This window comes from Maylandia zebra, linkage group LG18 (assembly GCF_041146795.1).
Source record: "Maylandia zebra isolate NMK-2024a linkage group LG18, Mzebra_GT3a, whole genome shotgun sequence".
In the NCBI taxonomy this organism is placed as follows: domain Eukaryota; kingdom Metazoa; phylum Chordata; class Actinopteri; order Cichliformes; family Cichlidae; genus Maylandia; species Maylandia zebra.
In genome coordinates, this window is record NC_135184.1 from 4,975,101 (window position 1) to 4,998,096 (window position 22,996).

At 38.5% G+C, this 22,996-nt stretch overlaps 2 protein-coding genes across 2 annotated transcripts; both read left to right on the top strand.

Annotated features, from left to right (window-relative positions):
- The first annotated feature begins 1,049 nt into the window (after positions 1 to 1,049).
- Positions 1,050 to 3,310, top strand: LOC112431310 (tripartite motif-containing protein 16-like). The gene has a single exon (XM_076876866.1). The coding sequence runs from the start codon at positions 1,174 to 1,176 to the stop codon at positions 2,839 to 2,841; it is 1,668 nt and encodes a 555-aa protein (XP_076732981.1). The 5' UTR covers positions 1,050 to 1,173; the 3' UTR covers positions 2,842 to 3,310.
- A 6,099-nt stretch (positions 3,311 to 9,409) lies between these two features.
- Positions 9,410 to 10,936, top strand: LOC143413610 (tripartite motif-containing protein 16-like). Its single transcript, XM_076876867.1, has one exon. It carries the CDS (start codon positions 9,462 to 9,464, stop codon positions 10,920 to 10,922), a length of 1,461 nt encoding a protein of 486 aa, XP_076732982.1. The 5' UTR covers positions 9,410 to 9,461; the 3' UTR covers positions 10,923 to 10,936.
- Positions 10,937 to 22,996: the final 12,060 nt, after the last annotated feature.

Consider the following 22,996-nt stretch of genomic DNA (forward strand, 5'->3'; position numbering starts at 1 on the left):
TTGGTCAGAAGGTTTCTCTGTAAGTGTGCATGCGCCATTAGCGTGCTGCCTGCTGTAACCCTAATTTCCTTCGGGATTAATGAAGTATTCTGATTCTGATTTACCCATTAAGATTTTAAATGAACGATAAACAAAGGCCAAGAAAACTGAGTTAAACTCCTGAGTCTACTATATATTTGCACCATGAAGAAATGAATTCTTTGCACCAGTAATAAATAATCAAATATATCAAATTATCATCAATATTTAAATAAATGAACCATTGCACCAAACAAAACAACAATTCAACAGACAGTTCTATAAAACTGTGGATGATTCAAAGTGCTGCTATAACTGCACAACAAAACTGCAGTGAGAAAAGCTTTGGATGTTCAGTTTGGTTATAATGACAGTTAAACAACTAAAATACTCGATTAAGTAGGTGAGAAAAAGTTACATTTACTGGATCAGTTTAAGACCAAAATACATTTGAATGAATTACTGACATGGACACTTTGTGAGAAATTACTAAACAGTTCAGGCAAAATTTTACTAAAACCTTGAATTAAACTTGAAAGTTTTCATTTAAATTCCACTGTGACTGTGTACACAGGAAAGACTACAAAGTAATGTTTGTTTGTTTGTTTGTTTGTTTTTGTAAACATTGTGGACTGATCTGCATTTGTTGTTGCTAAATTTAAATATTTGTTACTATTTAATGATCATAATCTCATTTGAACATAGGTTTGATTTAGTGGAGTCAGTTGTTCCCATGCATCATTCTGTAAGTGTGAGAATGAACTAAGATTAGAAAATGTCAAAATATAAAGTTTGATTTATTTTTATTCATCACAGCATCCTAAACTTTGCTGAACTTTTTGAAATATAAAATGAACTCGCTGAGTGTTGACTGTCACATTTCAAAGCACCAAGTAAAGATAAACTATTGAACTTTAACTAGGTCAGACTTGTTACTGCATGATGTAATCACACATACCACACCCTGCATCATGTGATTGGCTCTTGGTCGCTCTGTAAGAATATATCTCCCTTCACAGATGTGTCTGTATCAGGATGGGTCTAAAGGTGAACAAGAGCAGAGATCTGTTTCCCTTCAGAGCACAGAGGTTGTTTCTGTTCAGAGGAAGTGAAACTGTCTGACAGTCACTGAGAGACGGTGAAACGGGACAGCACATGAATCAAATGGATCAAACAAAAATCTGCTGTTCAGTCTGTTTGGATCTACTGAAGGATCCGGTGACTATTCCCTGTGGACACAGCTACTGCATGAACTGTATTAAAAGCTTCTGGGATGAAGAGGAAGAGAAGAAAATCTACAGCTGCCCTCAGTGCCGGAGGACTTTCACAGCGAGGCCTGTCCTGGTGAAAAACACCATGTTAGCAGATTTAGTGGAGGAGCTGAAGAAGACTGGACTCCAAGCTGCTCCTGCTGATCACTGCTATGCTGGACCTGAAGATGTGGCCTGTGATGTCTGCACTGGAAGAAAAATGAAAGCCTTCAAGTCCTGTTTAGTCTGTCTGGCATCTTACTGTGAGAAACACCTTCAGCCTCATTATGATTCACCTACATTCAAGAAACACAAGCTGGTGGAGCCCTCCAAGAAGCTCCAGGAGAACATCTGCTCTCGTCATGATGAGGTGATGAAGATGTTCTGCCGTACTGATCAGCAGAGTATCTGTTATCTCTGCTCTGTGGATGAACATAAAGGCCACGACACAGTCTCAGCTGCAGCAGAAAGGACTGAGAGGCAGAGAGAGCTGGAGGTGAGTCGACAAAACATCCAGCAGAGAATCCAGGACAGAGAGAAAGATGTGAAGCTGCTTCAACAGGAGGTGGAGGCCATCAATCAGTCTGCTGATCAAACAGTGGAGCACAGTGAGAAGAGCTTCACTGAGCTGATCCATCTCATCCCGAAAAGAAGCTCTGATGTGAAGCAGCAGATCAGATCCCAGCGGGAAACTGAAGTGAGTCGAGTCAAAGAGCTTCAGGAGAAGCTGGAGCAGGAGATCACTGAGCTGAAGAGGAAAGATGCTGAGCTGAAGCAGCTCTCACACACAGAGGATCACATCCAGTTTCTACACAACTACCCCTCACTGTCAGCACTCAGTGAGTCTACAGACTCATCCAGCATCAATATCCATCCTCTGAGCTACTTTGAGGATGTGACAGCAGCTGTGTCAGAGGTCAGAGATAAACTACAGGACATTCTGAGAGAGGAACGGACAAACATCTCACTGACAGTCACTGAAGTGGATGTTTTAGTGCCAGATCCACCAGCAGAGCCAAAGACCAGAGCTGAATTCTTAAAATATTCGCGTAACATCACACTGGATCCAAACACAGCAAACAAACTGCTGTTATTATCAGAGGGGAACAGAAAAGCAACAGCAGTGATTCAACAACAGTCTTATTCTGATCATCCAGACAGATTCACTTGGTGGTTTCAGGTTCTGAGTAGAGAGAGTCTGACTGGACGTTGTTACTGGGAGGTGGAGTGGAGAGGGGAAGGAGTTTGTGTAGCAGTCGCATACAAGAATATCAGCAGAAAAGGAGGTTATGAATGTGTTTTTGGATGTAATGACAAATCTTGGGTATTAAATTGTAACAACAACAGTTTTACATGTTGGTACAACAACATCAAAACTCGTGTCTCAGGTCCTCGTTCCTCCAGAGTAGGAGTGTACCTGGATCACAGAGCAGGTATTTTGTCCTTCTACAGCGTCTCTGAAACCATGACTCTCCTCCACAGAGTCCAGACCACATTCACTCAGCCGCTCTATGCTGGACTGTTGGTTTACTATAATTATGGAGACACAGCTGAGTTGATTAAGCTCAAATAGACTGAAGTCTTTCATATTGTGGGTTTAAATCTGTATTTTAGTTTCATTTTATTTTCTCTCCATCATTTCTGCACAGAGATCAGCTGTCAGTCAAACATTATGGGTGGTACCTCCACATCTTCTAGTTGTTCTCTTGATGTTTCTGAGTTTTTAAAGGAGATCTTTCCTGTGACTGTTTATGGAGGCTATCACTGCTCATCATCATTTTGATTTACTAAAATATTTCTCCACATGAAAATGTAAACTTCTCTATCCTCTAAATGTTTCTGGAATATTTGTATTGAAAAATGTCGACATTTCTCTTTATGAGTATGGCCGACCATGTGTGTGTGTTTGTGTTTGTTTTGGTCAAAATCATCAAACAAATGAGGAAAAACTGTGATTTTAATGAATGAATTCATATATTGTGTTGATGTTTTATTGTGTGAATAAACTGGAAGGTTTGACTATAAATCAAACTTTGAACAAAGTCTTTTCTTCTGTCTTCATTGCAGGATCTCACTCAAATCTGGCGCAGAAAATATGAAACTAATCTGAGAGAATAACTGAAGCAGTTTTCCTCCTGAAGCATCACAAAGTTTAGAGTTCATGTTTAGAGCAGAAGATTCAGCAGTCGCTCTGTGACCTTTCAACTTTCTTCACTAAAACAGCTTCATTACAGAGAAACAAGTCACATTTTCTTCATGTTCTTAAGTCCTTTAAAATGTGTTTAATGGTCCTTGAATGCAGCATCAGTGTCGCAGGTTTAAAAGGTCACTTTCTGTTGTGTTCAAAGATTTCCTTCAGATATGGTCTTTAATCAGTAAAGCCAGTGATACAGCAGTGTCATTAGCTGTGTTATTGGCACCAGGCTGTGTTTATGTATGTATTTAATTCTGTCTGAGGATGTCTTCAGCATGAAATGATCATTTGCTCAGCTGCTCTGTCTCAAATGACTCCTACAGTCTTTGCTTATGTGACCAACTTTTAAACAACCAAAACAAATTCCCCTTTCCTTGATAAAAGTCAACTTATCCCGATGCATTTTAGCTTTAAACTGCTTACAATTCTCTAGTAAATGATTGCTGTGTGAACAAAACAAACAACTATGCAGAACAGTGGAATTTGTTCTGCTTCCAGTTGATTGAGTTTTGACTCCTGGAACCGTACTGACATTAGTGGCAAAACTACTTCCCTTTTTTCTTTGCTTGGTGGAACTTGAAACTTTAAAGCTGTTTCCAGATTGTGAGTCTTGGATGTTGCCAAACACTGGATCTTATGCTACTTTCACCTGTTTTATTATGAAGGCAACCAGATCAGTGAACACTGCTCTGTGACCATTTTGTTCCTGCAGTTCATAGGCAACAACTCTCCATTTTTCACTCAATTTGTATGGAAGTTTCATAACAATCATTCTCTTGAAGTGTCTGTGTGGTGCAGCTGGTCTGGTCTGTCCAGGCTGCACCACACAGACACTTCCAATCACCACACATCAAAGTACAAAGCGTATGACGTCATCACATTCTGTGTTAGGAAGTCACATTTAGGAGTTAAATTCATTGTTCATCATACTCAAGAAATCTTTCTGTTATCTTGATTAACTTATCCCAACATTGTCAATCAGACTAAGTGATCACATGACGCTAGTTATCAACTCTATAAGGTAAACCAGGGTTTCCCATTTTAGCTACTAGCCTGTTTACATGAAAGGGGTGGCGTTGGGGGCATCTGACCAATCACATAGAGAGCAGCAGAACAGCTGACTTTACAAAGAAAGATAAAACTATAAACATGAAAAGGTTAAACACTTGTATTAATAAAGTTCAAATAGGAACTAAAAGTTCTTTTGCTGAGCTCTGTTGATGTTTACCAGTCTGGGAGAAAATACAAGCATAAATACAAAAATGGCCGTGGATATACTGGGAAAAGCATGTCGAATGATGAGCAGTGATACAGGAGACCAAGAGGAATTGCTCAGATAAGATTAAATGCTTTCATGGACGAGGACATGCTAGGGACAAGCGTTGCAGACAAAAGGAAAAAAACGAGATTAATGTTTATAGAGGAATTCAAAATGTTGTGAAATTGTTCTGCAGACAAATGGGAAAAGTCAAAGAATGAAGTCGAATTTAAGAATCTAAACTGATTAGACTGCTGATGCTCATCAATGGAAAGATCCTCCCACTATCCATGGCACAGCAGTCCAAAGGGATCTTTCAGGTACTAACGTATTAACGTCATTAATATTCGCTTGTCCTGCTGCAGACTTTTCTATCCAATCTAACAGTGAGAGCGAGCATGTGGTGCCCCACCCACTGGCTACAGGCCACATATTTCTGCAGATAAAGGCACCACCGTATTTGCCTTTATTCCGATGAAATGTCCTCTAAAGGACGCCCACACAATTGATGAGAAGTCAGAGACCAGATGCCGATATTGTAATTCCATTAGAAAAAAGGCTGCACTTAAGTAGGGAAGATATGTGTAGGGCTTTTAAGGCCATTGCAGTCCCAAATGGAGGCAGATGGGGTATGTGAAGTTCAATATCTGTGGGCTGAGCACCCTGATACCACAACTCAAGAGTTCTGTTTCTGCGTTATCAAAGGTAGCCGGTCAGAATATTCTGGTTAATCCTTCATAATTGATCAGAATTTGCCAAATAGACTTAACATGGTGTTAAGTCTGTCACATCATTTATGAAAGTCAAAGGTTAAAGTGTGATTTTCATCAAGAAGAACTTGAAAAGAGAAACTACATGACTATGACTCGACATTAGGCACAGACAGGAATGCTCAAGCGGTATTAGCTGTTTGAAGGTACATTAGGAAAATGTTGAACGTAATGCACAACAAGCACCTTATTTCCTCCACAGAAGGTTGATAATTAACCTTTAACCTCCGTCACTGTGATGTGTGAATACTTCTGCTACTTTACGAACTATTGTAATCATAAAACGCTTTTAAAATCTGTATACTCCAATGATTTAAAAACAATAATACAGCAAACATTTAAAACCAATCTCATGACCAAGGGCGCTGCTGGCTTCAGGACCATGCAATAATCCATGTGTGGTTTGTATTTGTATTATAATACAGTCTGTAAGAAAGCCTTTTGTTATATTATTGAGAATATTGATCAACTAATTGTGATGGTGATGGTGCTCATCCGTCTTTTATCAGTCACTGCATTTTAACACAGTTTGCTCACCGTACATTCCAGTTTCTGGTCGCTGAAACCAGTCAGACCTGAGCTCCTGGGAGCCTCCCTCAGGTGAATGTTGGTTTTTAAACTTCGTACCGCTTACAAAACTTCCCCAGCAGAACAATTGGTTTCAGGTTTATTCCTGTAAAGAGTCTGTACATGATAGATAGTTGTTGTTGTTGTTTTTTAAATATCGGACACATAATCAGGAAAACACAAAAGGGAAACATTTGTCTTCTTTCTTTTTCATTTTCCCAGCACTAGTTTATTACATCACAGCTTAAAACACTGATTCCAGTATTCAACTAGTTATACATCATTTCCATCCCTTCTTCTTACTGTGTTGAGCCATCAGAGATGCTTCATATTTGCATGTTTTACAGGATTGTCTGCCTGGAGTCTGTCGTCATTGTGCTTAAATAGTAGTTTTGACTTTTCATATAAATGTCAGGATAGGCAGCATCTTCTTTAACTAGTTCAAGCTGCCAAAATTAATCCAGAATTAAATTTTAATCCTTATAAAAGGCTGAAAATAATTGTTCTGAATCCAAAACAGTTAGATGTAGTTTGTTAATTTCCCTCGTTTTGTTATTACCCTAGAGTAGCTTTGGTGTATCTTTTCTCTCTCAGTTAATATTTATTATAAACATTCATCATAACAGCATATATGCAATTACTGGTCACTTTGTTAGGTACACCTTGTTTATAGCAGGTATGACCCCTGTTGCTGACAGAACTGCGTCATGAAGTCATGTTCATTAATTGTTGACTTGAATCTGCCGTTCCACCTCATCCCAAAGATGCTCTATTGGAGTACAGTGAACTCATCTTCATGTTCAAGAAACCAGTTTGAGATGATTTGAGATGATTTTGAGATGGAGTGGTAAAGTCTATGTTTTTAGGGGAAATCACTGAAAAAGAAATCATTGTAGCAGAATCTAAAAACAAGACATCCATGATGGGTTAGACATGGTCATCGTAAAAAAGACCTTGGATTGTATAATCAAACCTCTATGTTATATTTTTAATCTCTCATTTTATTCGGCTGTATTTCCTGACCGAATGAAAGTGGTAAAAGTTATCCCACTTTATAAATCGGGAGACAGACATAGTTTTAATAATTATAGACCAGTATCATTGCTATCACAGTTTTCTAAAGTGCTTGAAAAACTCTTTGCACAAAGATTTGATAGTTTCATTGAAAAACATCAACTGTTAAGCGAAAGTCAGTACGGATTTCGACGGAACAGATCAACAGCAATAGCATTAATGAATACTATTGAAGACATTTCATCAGCAACACATCATAATAAATATACTATTCATTGATTTAAGAAAAGCTTTTGACACTCTGCAACACTCCATCTTGATTTCTAAGTGAAGAACTTATGGTGTGAGAGGAATAGTATTGAACTGGTTAAGCAGCTATTTACATAATAGGTTTCAGTATGTGCAGTGTTTAGGCAATTCATCTGATAGAATGAAAATAGAATGTGGGGTCCCTCAAGGTTCTGTTTTAGGACCAAAACTTTTTAATTTATATATAAATGACATTTGTGATGTGTCAAAAATGTTGAATTTTGTTTTGTTTGCAGACGATACAAATTTTTATTGTTCCGGAGAGAACTTGAAAGAATTGGCTAAAATTATGGTTATTGAAATGAAAAAAATGAAAAAATGGTTTGATGTAAATGAGTTATCACTGAATTTGGAAAAATCAAAGTTTATGATATTCGGAAACCGTGTAAAGGAGGAAGAGATAGTATTATCTATAGAGGGAGTATTAATTGAAAGAGTGACAGAATTCCGTTTTCTGGGTGTAATAGTGGATGACAAGTTAACATGGAAATCACATATTGAACATGTTAAAAAAAAGTTGGCTAAAAGTATTTATATCCTGGGTAATGTTAGATATATATTAGATTACAAGACAATGACAATATTATATTTTTCATTGTTTCTACCCTATCTGAGCTATTGTGTTGAAGTATGGGGGAATACATACGTGACTAATATGAAACCATTATATTTATTACAGAAGAGAGCGATTCGAATTATGCATATTGTTAAATATAGAGAACACACTAATAATTTGTTTATAAAATCGAAATTGTTAAAACTAGAAGACATAGTGAAATTACAGACTTTAACTATTATGTTTAGGGCAAAAAATAAAACACTACCTCTTAAGTTACAAAGTTTATTTGTATTGTGTTCAGAAAATGGGGACGACAGAAGGAAGTTTTATTTTAAGCACCTGTTTGCTCGAACCACACAAAGGCAAATGTGTCCAACAGTCATCGGCATAAGAAACTGGAATTCTCTCAGTGATCATCTTAAGTGTTGTATAAATGTTTCTCAATTTAAAATCTGCTATAAGAATAAAATGATAAACCAATATGAAGAAGTTGAAAAGAATAGAATTTAATTGCAGAAAAATGATCCTTTTAGTTTGATATTTAGTGGTATTGCTCATTGTTGAGTATATTGTTCTGTTTGCTTTGTTTTGTTATGTGCAGAAAATTGTCATAGTGTAATTTTGGTTGCCTACTTGTATTACCACAGATAGGGGGCAGGTATTAATAAGAATTGATTCTTCTTCCTGCTCCTTTTCATGCATGGAAACAGTGTTACTTTAATTGAAAGGAAGGTTGTGTATGGGAATGCATTACTGCTGTACCATGTGTGAAACAAAAAAAAAATTGTTTGCACCTGTAATAAATAATCAAATATATCAAATTATCATCAATATTTAAATAAATGAACCATTGCACCAAACAAAACAATTCAACAGACAGTTCTATAAAACTGTGGATGATTCAAAGTGCTGCTATAACTGCACAACAAAACTGCAGTGAGAAAAGCTTTGGATGTTCAGTTTAGTTATAATGACAGTTAAACAACTAAAATACTCAATTAAGTAGGTGAGAAAAAGTTACATTTACTGGATCAGTTTAAGACCAAAATACATTTGAATGAATTACTGACATGGACACTTTGTGAAAAATTACTAAACAGTTCAGGTTTTTTAAATCCACTGTGACTGTGTACACAGGAAAGACTACAAAATAATGTTTGTTTGTTTGTTTGTTTTGTAAACACTGTGGACTGATCTGCATTTGTTGTTGCTAAATTTAAATATTTGTTACTATTTAATGATCATAATCTCATTTGAACATAGGTTTGATTTAGTGGAGTCAGTTGTTCCCATGCATCATTCTGTAAGTGTGAGAATGAACTAAGATTAGAAAATGTCAAAATATAAAGTTTGATTTATTTTTATTCATCACAGCATCCTAAACTTTGCTGAACTTTTTGAAATATAAAATGAACTCGCTGAGTGTTGATGTCACATTTCAAAGCACCAAGTAAAGATAAACTACAGCTGCCCTCAGTGCCGGAGGACTTTCACAGCGAGGCCTGTCCTGGAGAAAAACACCATGTTAGCAGATTTAGTGGAGGAGCTGAAGAAGACTGGACTCCAAGCTGCTCCTGCTGATCACTGCTATGCTGGACCTGAAGATGTGGCCTGTGATGCCTGCACTGGAAGAAAAATGAAAGCCTTCAAGTCCTGTTTAGTCTGTCTGGCATCTTACTGTGAGAAACACCTTCAGCCTCATTATGATTCACCTACATTCAAGAAACACAAGCTGGTGGAGCCCTCCAAGAAGCTTCAGGAGAACATCTGCTCTCGTCATGATGAGGTGATGAAGATGTTCTGCCGTACTGATCAGCAGAGTATCTGTTATCTCTGCTCTGTGGATGAACATAAAGGCCACGACACAGTCTCAGCTGCAGCAGAAAGGACTGAGAGGCAGAGAGAGCTGGAGGTGAGTCGACAAAACATCCAGCAGAGAATCCAGGACAGAGAGAAAGATGTGAAGCTGCTTCAACAGGAGGTGGAGGCCATCAATCAGTCTGCTGATCAAACAGTGGAGCACAGTGAGAAGAGCTTCACTGAGCTGATCCATCTCATCCAGAAAAGAAGCTCTGATGTGAAGCAGCAGATCAGATCCCAGCAGGAAACTGAAGTGAGTCGAGTCAAAGAGCTTCAGGAGAAGCTGGAGCAGGAGATCACTGAGCTGAAGAGGAAAGATGCTGAGCTGAAGCAGCTCTCACACACAGAGGATCACATCCAGTTTCTACACAACTACCCCTCACTGTCAGCACTCAGTGAGTCTACAGACTCATCCAGCATCAATATCCGTCCTCTGAGCTACTTTGAGGATGTGACAGCAGCTGTGTCAGAGGTCAGAGATAAACTACAGGACATTCTGAGAGAGGAATGGACAAACATCTCACTGACAGTCACTGAAGTGGATGTTTTACTGTCACAACCAGAGCCAAAGACCAGAGATAGATTCTTAAAATATTCATGTGAAATCACACTGGATCCAAACACAGCACACACATATCTGTTATTATCAGAGGGGAACAGAAAAGTAACAGCAGTGATTCAACAACAGTCTTATTCTGATCATCCAGACAGATTCACTGTATGGTGGCAGGTCCTGAGTAGAGAGAGTCTGACTGGACGTTGTTACTGGGAGATGGAGTGGAGAGGGGAAGGAGGTTATGTAGCAGTCGCATACAAGAATATCAGCAGAAAAGGAGATGAATCAAATTTTAGATGTAATGACAAATCTTGCTCATTAGAGTGTAACAACAACAGTTTTATATTTTGGTGCAACAACATCCAAACTCCTGTCTCAGGTCCTCGGTCCTCCAGAGTAGGAGTGTACCTGGATCACAGAGCAGGTATTTTGTCCTTCTACAGCGTCTCTGAAACCATGACTCTCCTCCACAGAGTCCAGACCACATTCACTCAGCCGCTCTATGCTGGACTGACATTTTACTACAATGCATTTGGAGACTCTGCTGAGTTGATTAAGCTCAAATAGACTGAAGTCTTTCATATTGTGTTTCTGAGTTTTTAATCAGTAAAGTCTTGCTTTGCTAGAAATAAATAAATAAATAATAAAATTGTAAACATGCAGCTGTATGTTAGAAGTCAAAGGGTCCTTAAGTCTTCTGTAAATTGACGGGGATCAAATGAAGGACACAAGTATCTGTTCTTACTCTAATAAATGCTGCTTTAATATCCAACAGACTATTTTCCTTCCTCATCAGCAGTAAACAGCTCGACTGCGTCTGTGCATTTGTGTCCTCCATACTTGTTTCCACAGACATCTCAGGCTTGATGCCACGATGCAGTGTAGAAACCTGACAACCCTCTGACTCATGTTCAAATGTTCAAGGACATTTCTCAGGATCATGTATGACCCCTTTTTGACATTTGGACTTTCATTAATAATATTTGTGTTTCTGAGTCATTTTTGTGGAGACTTCTGTCCAACGTAGTGTCCAAATGAAGCCTGAAGCTTTTCTTCACCCTCTTGTCAGATGGTCAGCAACAAAACTCTGTTCCAACCAATGTCTGATAAGAGATGAGACACAGCAGCTGAGCAAATGATCATTTCATGCTGAAGACGTCCTCAGACAGAATTAAATACATACATAAACACAGCCTGGTGCCAATAACACAGCTAATGACACTGCTGTATCACTGGCTTTACTGATTAAAGACCATATCTGAAGGAAATCTTTGAACACAACAGAAAGTGACCTTTTAAACCTGCGACACTGATGCTGCATTCAAGGACCATTAAAACATTTGAAAGGACTTAAGAACATCAAGAAAATGTGACTTGTTTCTCTGTAATGAAGCTGTTTTAGTGAAGAAAGTTGAAAGGTCACAGAGCGACTGCTGAATCTTCTGCTCTAAACATGAACTCTGAACTTTGTGATGCTTCAGGAGGAAAACTGCTTCAGTTATTCTCTCAGATTAGTTTCATATTTTCTGCATCAGATTTGAGTGAGATCCTGGAATGAAGACAGAAGAAAAGACTTTGTTCAAAGTTTGATTTATAGTCAAACCTTCCAGTTTATTCACACAATAAAACATCAACACAATATATGAATTCATTCATTAAAATCACAGTTTTTCCTCATTTGTTTGATGATTTTGACAAACACAAACACACACACATGGTCTGCCATACTCATAAAGAGAAATGTCGTCATTGTTCAATACAAATATTCCAGAAACATTTAGAGGATAGAGAAGTTTACATTTTGATGTGGAGAAATATTTTAGTAAATCAAAATGATGATGAGCAGTGATAGCCTCCATAAACAGTCACAGGAAAGATCTCCTTTAAGAAAGCCCAGCAGAGGATGTACTTCCTGAGGCAGCTGAAGAAATTCAACCTGCCAACACGGACGATGATGCAATTCTACACTGCAATCATCGAGTCCATCCTCACCTCCTCCATCACCGTGTGGTACGCTGGAGCCACTATCAGGGACAAACAGAGACTGCAGCGTGTTGTGCGCTCTGCTGAGAAGGTGATTGGCTACAGACTCCCATCTCTGCAGGACCTGTACACCTCCAGGACACTGGGGCGCGCAGCTCGGATCTCAGCTGACCCTTCTCACCCTGGACACAGTCTGTTTGACCTGCTCCCCTCAGGCAGGAGGCTCCGGTCCATTCGCACCAGAACCTCTCGCCATAAGAACAGTTTCTTCCCCTCTGCTGTCGGACACATGAACAATAACCGTATGACTGTTCCCACCACTAACACATGACCCTACGCTGTGTTCACTGCATCATTCCATGTTTGGCACTGATCACCACCCGCACTCATGTATATATCTTTCTACGTAGCACTCTTAATTCTTATTCTTATCTTTATTTTTTCATGTCTATTTAAGCGTTATCTGACAGTATGTTTGCACTGAAGCACCGCAGCAATTTCCTAATGTTGTAAACCTGCTCAACATTTGGCAATAAAACCCTTTCTGATTCTGATTCTGAGGACCTCGGTGCTGCTGCATACACACCTCCACACCACATTATACACCTGAACACCACAGGGCTAGTGATGGAAATTCCAGCTGTTTTTAGAGAACCGGCTCTTTTGGCTCCTAACCGGCTCTTCAGGTTGTTTTGTTGTTTTACAGTTTTTTACAGACGCTAGGACACATTTCTCAATACTTAGGTCACTTTTGCAAAACTCTTCACACAATTCTCCTAACTGACCCTCAGCCTGGCAAAGCAGTTCATTTCACATTCAAAATGCACTACAACTACCAAAACACTTCATTCAGGTCTCAAATAAACTCATTCTTCCAGAACACTAGCAAAGGTTGACAGCCGACAAACACACTTTGTCACCCACAAAACAATGACCTAAAAAACACTAACAACATGTAGCATTACGCAGTGTTTTCCTGTGTAAAACAAGGACACATTTCTGTTTATAATTTCAATATATGTTACTGGAATGAATCAGACATCATGTATTTATGTTTATGTATTTCTATTTTTTTGCACTAAGTAATCCAAAATACAAGAATTTGTATATACACCATCCACTGATACACATACAATAGTAATGCTAATCTACTCGGTCTTCTCCATTTGGCCACAGGTTCTCATCCACATCACATCTTATGTCATCTAGGGCAATACACCTAGGAAAGAATCTTCTGGCTGCCAGAATTGAAGGAGTTGAAAAATTGAAGGAGTAACACCTGTGTAGATGTTCATCTACAATGAGAATCAGCTGTGGCTGGTTAAACTGCATTTTTAGATTTAAAATATGTTTCAATAAAATATTGCTGTTGCATTTTGCTGTCTTTTTAAGTTTTGCATTGTGTTATTGTTTTGGCCATAAGTTTAACAGTTTTGAAAACAGTATGTAAGCACATGCAAAATGTCCTGTCCGTACAAAGGTTTTTGGCAGTTGTTGTGTCTGAGTGAGAAGATAATTCATGAAATTTGAGAGATGTAGTCATTGAATGCATTTTGTGCCAAAACAATGATAACTGGTCCTCAGTTTAGCCCACATAGACTTCTGTTGTGCTCACTGTGTGAGGAGTTTTGCAAACGTGACCTAAGTATTGAGAAATGTGTCCTAGCGTCTGTAAGAAACTGTAAACATAAATATGTGCCAGTTACCAGAACTTATATGCAGTTTCACTGAGGTTTAATTATGCTCAGGTTCTCAATACTGGAAATAAATGAAATAATTAAAAATAAATATGTTTAAGTTAATGAGGATAATGAATCAGAAAATAGAGTAACAGTGACTTTAATAACAGACCTCACCAAGAGTCTGACCGTGGTGTGTGTGTGTGTGTGTGTGTGTGTGTGTGTGTGTGTGTGGGTATAATGAAGGTCGTCTTCATTACTTAACCATATAAACACACATGGGTGGTTTTAATATTGATATTTAACTCATACAAAAGTTTTTTATGTTTTATCGAATGTTTGTTTATAATCCTCAGATTTACCCGTTCTTATATTTTGCTTGTTCTTATGTTTTTGTATTTTTCTTGCAGACAAGAATTTTGGATACGATTGTCTTACCTGTGATTTCTCTTGATTGTGTGTGAAATGTGCGTGTAGCTTAGTTCAGTATGTAACCCCAGATAGTGGTTTGGCTTCAGGGTAAATTAGCAGCAGTCTATAAAGGGCTGCCAGTTAACATCAGACGGCCTCTGATGTCCAAATGAAGCTTTCTGAAGCTTGGATTGAAAAACGGTTCATTACTCGAAGCTTTTCAACACAGTCCTGTTTGGTGACATCTGGTGGACAAAACTATGAAGCGCAGCTTGAATCTACAGCTTGTAATGAACTGCTTCATTATGATTGCCCACTCTGCAGAGATGAACTGACAGCTTCTCTTTAATGTCACGTGACAGTTGTGTCTGATATCGGGCTGATATGGTGCTTTGAACATGTATTTGTTTTATGTGAAGAAAATTCTGTTATGTCGATTTTAATAATAAATAATTTAGATGAATAAAACGTTCTTGTGTAAACATGTGCCATGGTGTGTTCTCCTGTTGCTTGTGACTTCTTGTAGTTTGTTAGTAATAAAAAAATACACTAAATATAACAATGTAAAACACAATATTATAATAGTTGTAAGTATTGTGCTGTGAGGTCACTGCCTCCACCTGATCATGTAATTAACCAGCAGACTGGTACGTTTATATATAATATACTATAAGTTATATCATTATAATTATGTGTACATCATATTTCTTATGTACATTTTAGACCTGGGAGCAGAAATGCTGATGAACTGGTTTTTATTGAGGAACAGGCAGAGCGTCCTCTCTTCCTGGCTCCATGTCTATAATTATGTCACACACTGATTCGCTCTCACAAAACCACCAAAACACGGCACAAATCCCACCAATGGTTCAATTCCTTATAAATCTTTGAATCAGGTACTGAAGCAGTGACGTGCTGAATGAAGCTTCAGTCGTCATTGATCACGTGACTCTGTTCAGTCAAACCAAGCCTCAGCACAGCGTTTCTGAAGCAGTGTGTTGATTTTTTGACACACGTGCCGGAGCTTCAGCTTCAAACAGGCCGTCACCATCAGAGTTGCTGGAACCATGTCCCACTACTGGCTACTCTGTTTTATTCTGTGTTAAGTTTTTGAATGTGAATTTTCTGTGTTAAGAATAACAAAGAAAATGTAATGAAGTGATTTTAAAGTTTAAACTTTGTGTTAAATCTTGTGAGTCAGAGAGAGAGAGAGAGATGAGGTGTGGGTGGACATCAGATGATCAAATGTCAACAACCTGATTGGCCCAAGTATGAAGATGTGACGTCCACTGAGGGAAGGGGGGAGAAAGGGTGAGCAGGTATAAAAGTGAGGTGAAGAAGAGATTCGGGGTTCTTCCCTTTTGTCCTCTGTGAGATGAGCAGTTCAGAAGTTTGGATCTAAGAGGTTCACAGTTAAAATTCCAGCAGAGACGCTAAAAGGAGAACCACAGTCCAACCTGTGAATGTTTTTAACCCTTTGTGAAACAACAACAGGGCCGTACAGAGAGGTTTAAAGGGGCGGGTGCTCAAAGTTAAAAAGGGGCACATTGAACCAGGCTGAATAACAACAACACACATTCATCAAGAATCTAATATGGGAAGGGCAGGGCTATGTTGATCTGAGACTGTAGACATTAAAAAGTCCATAGGAGAGATGGTAGCTGATTAAACAAGTGTCATGAGATAATAACAAAATGCAAAGATTGGTGACAGCGCTTGGAACCATAAGGCAACAAAAAACTGTGAGAAATAAATTAGGCTCTGCCTGTGAATCACTCTTTGCTTCTCTTCTTCCTTCCATCCCATCATTTCATATATCACTCTCCACTTGCTATGTGAGAACAAGGCACAACTTGCTATTGCAATAAACTATAATCTAATTATCCACACCTAACAACTCTTGCACTTAATCTATAATAAAATGATGACAGAAAAATGTTATAGCCCTGCCTTTAGTAGCCTCACACAGCTCCTACTGTTTAGAATAGAATAGAATATAATTCAACTTTATTGTCATTGCACATGCACAGGTACAGGGCAACGAAATGCAGTTTGCATCCATCCAGAAGTGCTTTAGTGATATAGATATATTGCAGTAAATATTAGCAATAATATAGATATGTAAATATAGATATGTTTAAATATAGATATGTTTCCTCCTCATGTCCTTACTAGGCATGTCTGGACAATGTTATATCATGAGTAATATTTTTTTTTAAATCCATCTAAATAAAACACACACATGCACGCACACACAGTGACATTTTAGACCTTCTTCAGAATACTGTATATACTATGGGCATCATGGTGCTGATCCAGAATCCTTACATTATTATTTATTACTAGAGCTACAATAATAAAGCAATGAGGAGGCAAGGCAAGGCAAGGCAAGTTTATTTGTATAGCACAATTCAACAACAAGGTGATTCAAAGTGCTTTACAGAGACATTAGAAACAAGAACAAATAAAAAGCATGATTTAAAATTGAATAAAACAAGCAAATAAACTAACTAACTAATTAACAAACAAACAAACAACAGTATATAAAATCAAAACAGATAAAATCAGAACAGTAGATAAAATCAGTAGTTAAATGTAAGTTTTGAAATTTAAGCTTAAAGTGTGGATTTGGTGCTTTATTCAAATGCAGCTGAGAACAGGTGAGTCTTCAACCTGGATTTCAATAAACTGAGTGTTTCAGCTGATCTGAGGCTTTCTGGGAGTTTGTTCCAGATGTAAGGAGCATAAAAGCTGAATGCAGCTTCTCCGTGTCTGGTTCTGACTCTGGGAACTGATAAAAGACCGGATCCAGATGACCTGAGGGATCTGGATGGGGAAGTAATAAATATGAAATAATGTCATTATGATGATTCCACTTGTTTCACTATCCACTCTGTGCAGGGCAAAGCTTATTACATTTTTAAACTGTAGAGATACAATAATTTTACTGCTGTAAAATCCAACTTTTGTCTTATTTAAAATATAAATCTAATATAATCTGCTTCTTAATGTATGTTCTTTAAAATACAGCGTGTGTGTTTTAATATATTATAATTATAATAATTATTATGTGGACATGCATATTAGATCGTTTTTTAGTGAAATATAATCCCTCCAGAAAGGCAGGAAAAGCCCGGAAACTTACTTTAAAACTAAATATGTTCTAAATACTTTAAAACTAAATATGTTCCCTAAAACGGTGACAGAGCTACAGACCCATGACAGCCTTACACAGGTAGCCAGCAGCTGTGACCAGCACAACTTGTGCAGTTAATAAAAGGACAGGTAATGTTTGTCACGCTGTTGCACACACAGCACGCTCGTTTGTTTCAGTTCGTCAGTTGCAACAAGACAGCTTACCAACGTGTACGTAATAAGCCAATACTCCTGTGTGCTACACACTACAGTGTGCGCTGTGCACCTACTTACTGGGTTTGTCGCATCAGTCTGTGTCTCTGAGTTAACTTGTGTTTCTCATACAGCTCCGGACCGCTAAAAATGCGCGTGCTCTTTGTGAGCTCGTTCCCGGCTCGTGACCAGCGCGTTCTGTCGTCAAGGGCGATCATTGGTTAAATGTGATCATGTGACTGATGCAAGCCAGATCCTTTTATTTAGCAAAACTGTGATTAATAGTTAAATATTATTGTTGAGGGGCACAGACAGGACTCCGCACGCACGCACACAAAAGAAAAAAAAGAAAATTTAAAAAGTTGCCTCAACAAAAGGGCACTTTGGGCACCCATCAGGAAAGGGGCGGGTGCTCAAGCCCCTATAGCCCCCCCCCTTTGGACGTGCCTGAACAACAAAGGCATAAATATGATCATATCAATATTATCTACTGGGTCAGACTCATAGGATCAGGGATTAGAACTCCTTTTATCAGAGAGATGAAATCTACTTCCTGTACAGGTTTTTTTTGTGGGCTTACCGATCGACAGAAACTAGAGTCAATAAAAAAACTAGACATTGGCTCAATGTGTGTGTGGCACAGGCAAACAAGGACTGAGCGCTGTGTAGTCCCACATAAAGTCAGACACCTGGTCACCCTAGGTGGACCATGGCATGGTCTATATGGAGGACACAGACACTGCTGAAAACATGACTCTGTCTGGTTTAGATGATCAAATGTCTTTACTTTAGGAGGCTGTGGCTCAGAGTACGTTCACATAATGCCTTTGAATAAATGTAAAAAGCTTGTTTTTCTCCTGCTTTGATTTCTTTGTCCAGGTAGAAATTCTGCTTTTTGCCTCTAAAATCGGAAACAGTTTGAAACAAAGTTTGGCGCTCTAATCCTCTCTGTGTTTGTCCTTTGGTCAGATGGTGATATTGAATGAAATATTCCAGTATTCAGTAGCTCAGCAGCTTTGTAACATGTGGTTTTGCACACTGTTCAAACCTCAGATGTTTGTGTAAACAAGTGTGGAGGACACAAACTGACGGGGGGAGGAACGACATTTACTGTTGATGTGTCTGACATTTAGTCTCCATGAGTTCTCATAAGACTGAAGAACTCTGTGATCTCTAACATGCAGCTGTATGTTTTGAAATCATGTGTCTCATTCTCTGGACTTTACTAGACAACGAGTGAAGAACATGTAACGAATATCATCTTTAAAGTGATGAATAATAACTCTGCCTCTGTGTCTTCATAAAAAGATCGTACTTCTGAAAGGTCAGAGGGCAGCATCCACTCTGGGTTTACACAGTTTTGCAGCTTTAGCTCTTCTGAAGTTCAGCACCTGCTTTTTCAACCAATCAGAAGCCAGTATTGTAGAGAGTTCATATTTCTTTTCATGCAATTGAATAATTTTGAATGTTTAGGTGAATATTTATATTTAGAGTATTTTCTCGATCAGTGTCTTCAGTCCTGACCCTGAGTGCGTACATTTAAAAATAAAGTGATATAACTTCTTTTACATTACTGTGAACTTCTTGTACAGTTTGACAGCTGATTGTTGTCGTGTTTTTATGGTTTATTTTATCCAGTTTGGCAAGCAATAACAAGATCCATTTTTAGTTACGTCCTGCTGCTTCTCCTGCTCTAGTAAAAAACCATAGGCTCACCCCAGTGCATGCTGGTCCTATACCAGTCTCTTTATTTATAGAAACAAAATGGCCCTACAGCTTTTACTGACTAATTTAACAAGGTAACATCAAACAAACAAAACATTGAAACAAATATTAACCTACAAATAAACTTGTAAATAAACCCCAAAATATAAGTAAACTAACAACAAACTTTAACTAATTTCAAAATAATAAAAAATAAGAACAAATAGCTCCAACAGAAGTTATTGGTGCAGACTGAAGCTTCTGTAAACTACTCAGTCATAGAATGATTACGATATTGAACTAAAACAAATGCCTGAATCCTAAATTATGGATATCCTATTGTGGTGATCTAAAATGTAACACTAAATGTGATTAAAACACTAAAACTCTGGACTCCGGGGCTGAACGACCGCGGGGATCACCAGCCCGAGGAAAACACAAAATACACATGACTCCGTGAGAAAGACAATTCATTCTTGAATGAAGACGTTGATCAGACACATTTAAAATGTAGCCAATTGTGTTTATTATTAAATTATTAAGGAAATAGAAAAGCGGGGGAATAGAAAAGGGGGAGGGGTGGGGGGTAAAGAAGAGGGTAAAGGAAAGGGATAGAAAGGAGGAAAGAGAGGAGAGAGAACCCCAACTATGCCCTCTGAGCAAGCACTGGGTGCGACAGTGGATAGGAACAACTCCCTTTAAAGGAAGAAACCTATGACAGAACCAGGCTCTAGAGGGGCCAGTCAACTGTCGGGACTGGTTGGGGGGTGAGGGTGAAAGAGAGAGAGAGGGGGGGGGGGGGAGAGATGGGGCAGGTGTTAGGAGTTAAGGTGAAAATTACGATGCAACGGTGGAGGAGGAAGACGGGGTGACATCAGCAGAAGGAAAAGTAGAAAAAGTAGAAAAAGCAGGAGTGCTCTTTCTCCAGAAGAAGCGGAAGCGTTTTTTCTTCTTTTCCGTGATCTTTTCCACGAGCACTCTTTTCTCTAGGATGAGGGTTCGTAACTCATCAATTGTTTGTGTGTTTTCCTTCTCAAGTTTCCTGCATGTTGTCTCCACTTCTTCTAATTTGGCTTGTTTTTCTTCCAGCCTTTCTTTCAGTTCTTTACATTTGGCCTCCTGCATAAGCTTTGCCTCGTGCATCTCTGTATAACTGTGTTGTAATTTGTTGTGTGCGTCTTGTAGCTGCTGACTTCTCTCGAGTTCTTGAAGTGTACACTGCAGGTCTTTGTTTGTTTTCTCTACTTGCTGCTTTAACATCTGCACCTCAGTGTTTTTGCACTTCAAGTTGTTGGAAAGTTTCTCCAGTTCTGTGTTTTTTCTCAGCATGTCACTGAGCTTACTCTGCATCTCTGAGCATTGTTTTTGCACTTTTTTCTTTTCCCCCTCCAGCTCAGTTGTTTTGGAGTTCAGTTGGTTATAACAGTCTTGCAGTTGTTGGTTTTTCCTCTCAAAGTCCTGGAGAATTTGTTTATCTTCTTTCTGCTTTATTTCCCATTGTTCTTTGTCTTGTAGGAAATCCTTATTTCTTTGCACTGTTTTATCAAGCTTTATTTTCAGCGCGGTGTATTTTTCCTCCACGCCTTCAAGCTTGGAGTCCGTTTCTTTCTGTTTAATTTCTAGTTGCTTTTTTTCTTGAAGCAACTCTTTATTTTTGTTCAGTGTTTTATCAAGCTTCGCCTGCAGTGCTTTGTACTTTCCCTCCATGCCTTGCAGTTTGCGCTGCTTTATGTCCATTTGTTCTTTTTCTTGGAGGAGTTCTTGATTTTTTTGCAGAGCTTCTTCAAGCTTTATTTGCAAGGCTTCCTTGTGTTTCTCGCTGTCCTGAAGCTTGCAATCCATATCTTCCTTTTTCATGGTCTGTTGCGCTTTCTTTCGAAGAAACTCAACCCTTCCTTTCAGCACTTTTTCATTTATCTCAGTGCCTTGGAGTTTTATGACCAGTTGTTTCTTCTCTTGGAGGAGTTCTTGATTTTTTTGCAGAGCTTCATCCAGCTTTACTTGCAGCTCCTGAATCTTTTTTTCCCTCTCTTTCTCGTTTTTCTTCTGTTGGAGGATTTCTTCTGTTGGTTTTTCTTGTACTTTATTAAGCTTTGCTTGGAGCTCAAAGATCCTTCCCTGCATGTCTAGGAGTTCCATTTCTTTCTCCTTTATAATATCTTCCTTATCGAGAAGCTGTCTGAACAGTTTATCTGCTTCAGCGGTCCTTCTCTCACAGTGCTCTCTCAGTAATACGGAGATAATCTCCGTTCGTTGTTTAAAAAAACTTTCCCAGATGTAATTGGTGTACTCTGGCTGGGGCGGGTGTCGCGTATTGTGATTGTTCATGAGATTTTCCTCATGCATTTCTTCCAAGCACATCTTCTGCAGTTGCGTATCGTCTTCTCGATTGCAAGGAGGAGCGCTGGGCTTTACGTTTTCTCTTTTTTTCTGCTTTCTTGGAGACATGTTGGAATCTGTTAACAGTGACTCTGAAAAGGATCCAAAAAGGGCTTCTCTGGCGAACGTTCGTTTGAATGCTGCAAACATAAATGCTGCGAATAACGGACTAAAAGTTCTTGCGTCTCACCCCTATTTATAGGTTTTAGGATCAAAGGATCGAAGGATCACAGTGGTGGTAAGATTCTAAATGTGTGTGACATCACAGTTCCGTAAGCCAATGAGGTTGTCACATGACATTTGTGAGAGGGCATTCCTTACTTGGACAAATTATCAATAAGCTTTCAATACCAGTAACAATGGTGACAGTATAATTGACAATTATGTGTCCAGTATGTTGGCTGATTTGCTTTTACTTTTTGCATATGAAAATAAAAGCTGGGCTGATTTTAACACCATTACAAGAAGTGTTGTTAATTATTCTTTTTGAATCCTAATCAGGTTACCACAAATTGTCTTTTAATTTAGTAGAACTTGAAGTGTTTGTCAGTGGATAAACAATTCATAATGCAAAGTCAGAAACATCAAGTTATTCTTAGTACTGCATACTTGCAATACATAAGTTGTCCTAACAGTCATGTAGGGCATCTGTAGTTCAGGGGGTCGGGAAGCTCATCTTGTAACTGGATGTAATATTAGCAGACAGAGGGTTTGATGTTGCAGAATCTTTGGAGTTGTACCATGCTGAATTGAAGAGCCCAACTTTCACCAAAGGAAAGAACTAACTGGCCCCTAGATTGCCCAATCAAATCTCTTAATGCCACCAGCCCTCCCCTACCTTCACTGTGTGCTCAGCTTGTAGAAAAGAGTTGAGTGTGGAAGAAATGGCAAAAATGTGGAGCTGAAAAGCTAAGAGAGAAAAAGAAATTATATATAAATCAACGTGTCAAATTAATGGACATGTTAGTTATTGGAGTTCTGGCTGCATTTTATATATCTATATTGTGTCCTTTTTATAATAAATAATAAAAAAAAACATTATTTATCCTCACTGTATGAACATTGTTGGAGTCCTTGAGGTCTCGTCATGTTGAAGTTACTCATGTGATGTGATGTTGTTATAATGATCCAGCTGGT